The sequence below is a fragment of the Anopheles bellator genome, chromosome 1 (genome assembly GCF_943735745.2).
Source record: "Anopheles bellator chromosome 1, idAnoBellAS_SP24_06.2, whole genome shotgun sequence".
In the NCBI taxonomy this organism is placed as follows: domain Eukaryota; kingdom Metazoa; phylum Arthropoda; class Insecta; order Diptera; family Culicidae; genus Anopheles; species Anopheles bellator.
In genome coordinates, this window is record NC_071285.1 from 40,376,505 (window position 1) to 40,384,564 (window position 8,060).

General features: G+C 48.6%; 1 protein-coding gene across 1 annotated transcript; it reads right to left on the reverse strand.

Moving 5' to 3' along the window:
- Positions 1 to 4,217: 4,217 nt before the first annotated feature.
- On the reverse strand, positions 4,218 to 7,122 carry LOC131215599 (DNA-binding protein D-ETS-3-like). Its single transcript, XM_058209991.1, has 3 exons — positions 7,118 to 7,122; positions 4,800 to 5,057; positions 4,218 to 4,728 (listed from the first exon to the last, which is right to left on the reverse strand). The coding sequence occupies exons 1-3, from the start codon at positions 7,120 to 7,122 to the stop codon at positions 4,218 to 4,220; spliced, it is 774 nt and encodes a 257-aa protein (XP_058065974.1).
- Between the last annotated feature and the right edge of the window lie 938 nt (positions 7,123 to 8,060).

The following is an 8,060-nucleotide window of genomic DNA, read 5'->3' on the forward strand; positions in this document are numbered from 1 at the left end:
GTCCAATTTTTGGCAAAATGTCGGATGCAAATTTTGGCCAGTTTGGCCGGTGACCGATTGGCGTGGGGAGGGTTTTGTCTTATTTTTAAACAGGTTCCCCGGCCCGGCCGTCACTGGCCACCGGTTGGTTTTTATCGTCACCGCCGCCTGGTGGGTCTTGCTTTGGTTGGTTGAGTAATGAATTTTCTTCCAGCGGCTATTATTATCATTTGTCCCACCCGAAACCAGCCGCGAGCGCGCCTCGAATGGCCGCGACCGTTGCTTTTTGGCAATGCTGTTCATTTGAATAATTTCTGGTTTTATGGCTTCGGCTTTCAGCGGCCACCCAGCGCTGCCGGGCGACATTTTCCGGAGACCGCCCGAAAACAGAAGGAGACATAAAAATTCATTACCAACATCCGACGGGCATTTTTTTTCGCAACCCCGTGCATCTCATTTACTCGGGGCTCCCAGGTTCGGGTTGTAAATTGGAGCTTCCTTGCCCATTTCTTAGAGGGTCCCACGATTCCATTCCGACAAAGAAGTGAATCCCCCGGCGGTAATCAACGAAGTTGAGAAGTAAAAATTGGTAAAAAGGACATTATTTCCATTCTTTGTGGATGCAAATCAGGAAGTGCCCTGCTTCGGAAGGACAATGGTATTGGTGCGCGGCGACAGCGAAAAAAAATAAAGGACCTCCACTCCATGGATTACCCTGCTTCTGAGCGGCCAACCCACCGGGTACACTGTGGGATGGATTTTCGTGGAAATTTATGCTTCGACCGGGGACGGAACTCTTCAGACCGCACGCTTCTCAATTAGCAACGCCGAACGCGGCGGACCTGTAACGGCTCGGTTCGTCCTATCTAGTTACACATTTTCTCTCTCTATCTGCCCCTTTGGTCTCCGGAAATGGATCTTACTTTGCGCATACAATGGCCACCGACCGGTCGCACTCTTTCGATGCAGTTCGACTTAATTATCCTTAAGCGGCGTAACACGGGAATTGGTTGGTGGAAGAGGTGATTTTTGTGTTTTGCACCGTGGCCACACCCAACCACTCGACGGCGAGCCGGTCGACCGGCGTTCCACTAATGCGCCTGAAGTGGTGCGAATTTGTAACGCTCGCGCTCACGATGATTTACCGGCCCTCGGTTTTTTTTTTTGCGCTGTTTAGACGGTGGGAAAATTATCGAGATTTTTGATGGGCCATTTTGTGAAGCGAATCTCCAGAAACCAATGCGTTTGTCACGGGAAAAGGTTACGTCCGAATACTATCCCCCTGGATTCAGGAAGTGTTCAAGCACGTACACTGTTTACGCTGTGATCGGGAAAGAAAAACATTACTTGTTGATTATTATCGGTTCCTGAAATTGAGCAGGTCCTCGAGAATAGAGGACCCTTTCAACTCGGTCTATTGTTTTCGTTTGTTTAATATCTAACGGGCGTTCAATCCATGTACTTCACGATCCAACAAAGGACAAAACAGGCAGTGATATGCTTGTTGCATAGCTTCGGGGGTTTTTAATCGAGAGCCCTTTAAAAGTGCCTGAATGAATGCTTCATCCATAGGATGATTGCACCTTTCTTGGCAGATATGTTTCCCTGTTAGCGTTGCTTCGCATAACAAATTTCTGTAATAAAAACAATAATAGATAGAAAAAGAAACAGGAAAATTCTCTGGTCCTTTTTCTAGGCACGTAAATCGCGCAGAAACACAAAGTGGAAAAAGCTACTACAAATGTTGCGATTAAGCAATTAATAACAAAGAAAAGGTTTGCAGGAAAAACCTCGTTGACGATCATAAATTATCTTCGGAACCCATCGCACAAACACGCGACCGCGCGGAGGACCAAAGCCTTTCTTTCTTTTTTTATGAAACGTACGCAAAAGCCCAGGACCTTTCGCGAAGCAGCACACGTGACCTCGGCAAGAGACTGCACATCACTCCAATACGCGACTCCTGACAGAAGTCCATTTTTCCAAGGACCCACACCGCCGATTGCGGTGTTTGTTTTGCCTTTGCGCGAAACGCAGTTCCCGGCACGGCTTGCCTCCCGCTGATCGGTGCCGCCCGGAGATGATCCTCCGCCGATGGCGGGGAGAAATGGCGCAACAAAAACCAAGCTCACCGGAAAACGATACGACGGGACAACAATAAAAATGCCTCGTGCTCAACGCGCGACCAAAAAAGGAAGAAAAAAGGACCATAGAAGGACGCCGTTGGACGTCAGGGGTACGTGTTGGGCACCGGGACCGGACAAAAGGCCATCATCGCCGGAAGTTTGATGCCTCGGTCGCAGGGGCTGGGTCTGGCGGGTGGCGGGCGCTTTTATTGCCGTTCTAGGCCGAAATCGACACCCTTGCGTGGGGTTGGGAAAACAAGCCCGGAACACCCTCCGGTGGCTTCGGATTTGTGTGTGCGCCGACCCCTAACACTCCGAATCGTTCCCGTGAGTCGTGAAAATAGAGTTTCTCTCGAGACCAATAGTGGCCGAGATGTGTTTATCGATAGTGGTAAGGCCGAGGCCGACGCCGATAACGGAGAGCCTCTAGGGTTTGGTTCCCCAAAAACTACAACACACGGAGCCGGAGCCGGGAAGCAGCACGGAGGACAGGAAGTTTCCCGCGCCGAAGGGACCTCGGCTTCGCAGTAATTGATAGGGTGTAGCCTATCAAATTGTTTAATTGGCGTGAAGGTACATGTGTTTCCCGTCGTCGTTCCGCGCCGGGTTCGTTTCGAGCGGGTGGCCGGCAGCGGGTGTTTGCACAGGAGTCCGGCTCCGGGAGCGTGAAAAGTGCATTACGAGTGGGAAAACATGGGATTATCGGCCACGGTTGATACGGTCAATCAAAAGAGGCCACAGTACGATTATCATCATGTTTCAGGGAGTCATTACTGGTTCGTTTTTTTCTATTCCGCTGTGGTTCGTGAATGTTGGCACAATGTTTACTTTCGTGTGTATTCTAGCTGGTGAAACTGAAACTGGAAATTGTGTTTGCCACAGATTTAGCTTGTCACCATTGAACTCAATCGATTAGATCTTAATTGAAAAAATGTGGACAAAAATCCCTACACAGGACCTGTCTACATGGTGGTCAAAAAGCGTGTACTTTTTCATTCGGTTATCAAAATAACGGCTGAATATTTTTTGATGTTTGAACGTGAATTTGAAAGGTTAATTCATCTCATTTATGTATAAACCACCATTTTGGTTGCAGAAAATTGCGAAATAATAAAAATTTATTTCCAAAGGTCGTCGTAGTAGGTCGTCAACTCATTCGTCAAAAACACATTTCATTGAAGCTTATTTCCACCTCGATGGCTATGTTAATAAGCAAACCCACGTGTTATGTTAGGCGAACAAACCAGCAACTATTGACAACCTCAAGACCGATATTCAATTTGCTATAGCCGTAGTAGGACCAGGTACAATCGAAAATGTACTCAAAAATAAGACGATCGAATGAGCTACTACCAAGCCTGTCTTGAATGAGCCTTTCAAATTAAAGTTCAACCATCGAAAAATACTCAGCCGTTTGGTTATTAAAACAAATGAAAAAGTGCACGCTTTTTTGACCACCCTGTAAATATAATTTATAGTGATCTCAACTCGACAACAACTTGGTTACAATTACCATTTACATTTTATCTTATCTTATTTACACCGATTTACATAGTATTTACGTCTTCAATTGTAATAATAATACAGCTTTCATTCACTTATTTATTTTTGAAAAAAAACTTGTTCAATATTTTAACTTCAAATCCCATAAGTCCGAAGTCCATTAGACTAGTTTTGGACTATATTTGATTTGTTATTCACATTCTACAAATGAGTTTGAAAAGCATAACCCAAAAACCCCTGGCTCCATGGATTTGGATTGCCATTCATGATCGCCACCGAGTTGCTCTTTTTTCCATAATAAATCGAATCGGAAGTGCAGCACATACCATTTTACGACTTTCGCCCTGGCTAATCCTGAATGTTCAAAGTCAAGTAACATTAAGCCACGCCAATCGAACATCCAAAAATGACTCGCATCGACGGAACGAGCAAAGAAGCAGTTATCGAGGAGCGTTCGTTTCGAACTAGAACTCCCATTTTCCTCGTTGTGGAAATGCAACTCTTCTCACGACATTACCTCTAGAATTCTGCCGGTATTGGACTTCAGAAAGTCCACTTGTTATCGATTGTAAAGTTCGGTTAACGGAAAACGACGCTGTTAATGGGTGTTCACTTACCTTGCCGCGATTTAGCATCCACCGGGGACTCCAGGTTCTGCGACAGGATGGACGACGGGGTGGACGTGGTGGTGGGCGATTGGGTGGAGGACACCAGGTTCAGGTTGGACGCCCCGAGCAGATCGCTCCGCTGGCGCTGGCTGGACAAACCCGCGTTGCCCAGCAAATTTGACGGGGCCACGAGAGATGTGGCGTTAATGACGCTGATGCTGCTGCTGGTGCTGGGTCCATTACCTCCACTTCCACCACCAGTCGCGGTACTCGCCCCACCACCACCACTGGCCGCACTACCTCCGCCAGCGCTTGCGGTGCTAATGTTGCTCGGAGCGTTACTAGCGTTACTGTTGCCTGCGTTGTTGTTGGTGGCGTTAGGTTCGGCGTTTCCATTTCCACCTGTGGTGGGGCCACTGTTGTTGTTACTGCTAGCGCCATTGTTACCGGCACCAGTGTGCGAGATGACGTTCTCGAGCGATTCCGTTAGCCGCGGCGATGAGTAAATATCACTGTGAGTAGACGATAAGAAGTTCGGGATTAGATCTAAAGTCCTTTTGGAGGTCCCCCAGAGGTGGCTTACCTGAACGCGCTGGAGCTGCCGAGGAACGAGGTCCGGTCCTGTAGAGCCGCCTTGGCCTTCTCGACGCTCTGCTTCAGCTGCTCGAACGTGGACTGGTGGAAGCGATAGGAGCCCCAGTCGGTGCACTGGGTCAACCCGAGGCAGTCCTCGGACTTGACCTGGTGCGTTACGAGCGGCGAGGTTCCGCGCTTCAGATCCAGCGCCGTCTGGTAGGAACACGAGCTTTCGTACATCTTGCCGCCGTATTTCCGCTTGACGCTGGGGAGTGGTGAATGGACATTCGGACATTACACTGTTGTTGGTTTGGATACCTTCCAAAGTTTTATTGTACAACATAAGGTGGAGTAGTAGTAATAAGTAGTGCCAAAAATGGTAAAAACCCATCACTCAAACCAAACTTAATAGACGACGACGATGAAGCATAATTATAGAGCTCAAATGGGACTATGCTGAGAAACGAAAGGATATTTTGTCAAAAATCGATGGCCGCCAAAAGTCATAGGCGAACATTACACAAACCCAAAGCAGAGTTGTGAGGTTCCATTTGGTAAAGTAATCAGGATTCTTTTAAGGCACGTGCATGCATGTTGGTAGTCCTTAAAATTGTCTAGTGGGAAATTTTCAAAAAATTTCCAAAATTTCCAAATTCAAAAATTTTGGCAAATTTCCTACTTCTTGTCTTGAAGAAACCTTGGAAGAGTTCACTTTTACCTTTTGCTCAAATTCATTTTCAATTTGCTAACCGGAGAGGAAAACGGAGAGCTTCCTTGCGTTATTAAATTATGTTGCGGCAGTGATATGACTTTGGTTTGCTGACCCGTTTGATTATAGGCCGCCTGCCGCTGCCTTTTGTGCACATTAACTGCGAGTCGGGAACTTCCCAGCGCATTGTCCGAACGCAACGCTATCATCAATGAAATATGCCTTTCCTGGAGAGGGAGTCCAAGAATCGTCTCGGCTGGAGCGTCTTCCCCACAGCAGGTATCCCATCTCTTCCAGGGTCCTCGCTAATGAAACCCGGGACTCGACTGGAGGCCCTGAGCTTAATCGTGTATTACGGAGCAAGGAGCAAGATGAGCAGCAAGATAAATGGCACCCCAAGAACGTCATCCCCCAGCGGAATATATCACCCCCGGTCTTTGTTGGCCCGGTGCCCTTTCCCACAACAAGTAGCCCACAAAGTTCACATCCACACGCCACGCCACGGTGTCCTCGGGCGGCCGTCCCCTTCGCTGGCAGCGTGTCTTGTCGCGTGTCCGGTAGTGTCCGCCGCCACCACCAGCACGCCGACCGCGCCAAAACCCTTGCCGACCCCACGTCACTATCATGAATATTCAAAATACCACCGGAAACGGAAAGTTTGATTTACGTGCACAAATCTCCCGGTGGTCTCCCTGCGGTCCCCGGCGGTCCGCTGACTTGGGCCTGCACATTGGGCTGCCTCTGCTGCTGACGGTGGCGTTCGGACGGCTATTATAATGTCGATGCCGACCGGCGAGCCCCGATCCCTGTGCCTGGGCCGAGCCCCACGCGAAGGGTGGGGAACCCAACAACCGGAAACGGCAAACTGCCGGGTTCGATCCTTGACCGTGGTTTGGCCGCCGTTGCGACATCGACACCCCGGGTTGATGACGACGACGAGGAAGTCGATCACCGGCGTTCGGGTGTCCCGGCGACTCGGTTGAACGGAGCGCGCACACCGACACGCGCTCCCGACCGATAGCCATTTAATGATCATGAAAGGACAATGTATGCGTCCACTTCCGTCATCCCGCAGGCAGCATCCCTCCGGGGGACTCCGGCGCGGCGGCAATTTAGTGTGCACCGAGCACGGTACGGGAGCAATGAATTGGAAGCGAAGGTGATGGCAGATTAGTGGAGAGCCTTTCGGGGAGTCCGGTCCGGCGGCCGTTGGTTCGGAGGGATTGGATGGTGTAATGCAAACGGCCTCCAATGAGATGTAACCGGCCCAGCGCCCGGCGAGGTGTTGTTTTAATGCGAGATAAATGTGGCACGGATTTTGTGACGCTCAAAACGAGTCTTCCGCTGGCGATAGCGGTAGCTCCGGTAATGCAGCCATCAAGTGGTCAGAAGGGAAGACTTCCTTTTGCCCTCGGTTAATTATATGTTCCATTCAGTAGCAGTGTTTCATGCACGGCATGTCACGAGTTCGACGAAGAATTTTGATTACTTCCAGTTTGGGGTTTAGAACATTTCAGAACATCCTCATTTTAATTTGAATTTAGACTATGGTCTAACCTCTACAGTGATCATACTCACGATCCCTACAGGGCCAAATTATCCCCCAATTGACTCACCGCATCTTGGGCACTTGGATTTGAAGGTTGCTTCACTACACATCAGTGGTCTGTTGATCGTTGTTTTACTCAATCAGTGCCAGTGATCTTCACCCACAGGGCAATTCTTTGTCTCAGAAACTCCATTCCACAGCACACCTTCCACCGAAACAATCGGAACCGGGGTGATAAACAATATCACAAGACGATGCTGGACAGGAAAACAGCTTTGCAGGTCGCGCACCGAACACCAAACCTCCGAACTAAAACACTGTGGCGCAAACTGCAAAACAACCCGTCAACAAGTACGACAGCTGGACAAAATTGTGCGCACACCCACATACACGTCAAGCTAAAAACCCACACACACATGGCTTTCGGCGGCGCAAACACAATGTGCCAACAATGCAGAGCATAACCGCTTCAACTCGTTGCGTGGAGTGCGCGAGGTTTGCGAGCACAATTGAGTGCTTCCGGTACCGGACATAAATCGAATTTCAGCAACACAAACCATCCCTGGCTTTGGGCGTTGTTCCAACGATCGCGTCTTCGCGCGGATCACATGGCTCGCAACGTATGGGAAAGATCTACGGGTCAGCTCCAAGCGATCAGTCCAGCCGTGCGGAAACGAGAAGGTCGCTGCGGGATGTAATCTTGAGCCACAATTGCACACTCATAAAATGGATGCAGTGTAAGTGCATCAAACCTGAGGCCATAATGTTGTAGAAACAATTAAACGAGACCGTGGAAGGGATCGCTTTAGATCGGTTCTTATTGTTCCATTAACTGAAAAATTATGTTAAAGCCGGCTGGCCTGGCCAAATTTATAGTCAATATAGCATTCTTCAATCAAATTAACCATTGCTTTTCCCATTTTCTTTAAAATGAATTTTTGAAATATGAAATTATTAAAAATTTATTTTCTTGAAGACTTCACATTTAATTACACTAGTTCTGGACATGA

Coding starts and splice junctions, on each gene's coding strand:
- LOC131215599 (XM_058209991.1), bottom strand. Junction 4,729..4,799: donor GGCAGCTCCAGCGCGTTCAG/GTAAGCCACCTC, acceptor GTCTACTCACAG/TGATATTTACTCATCGCCGC.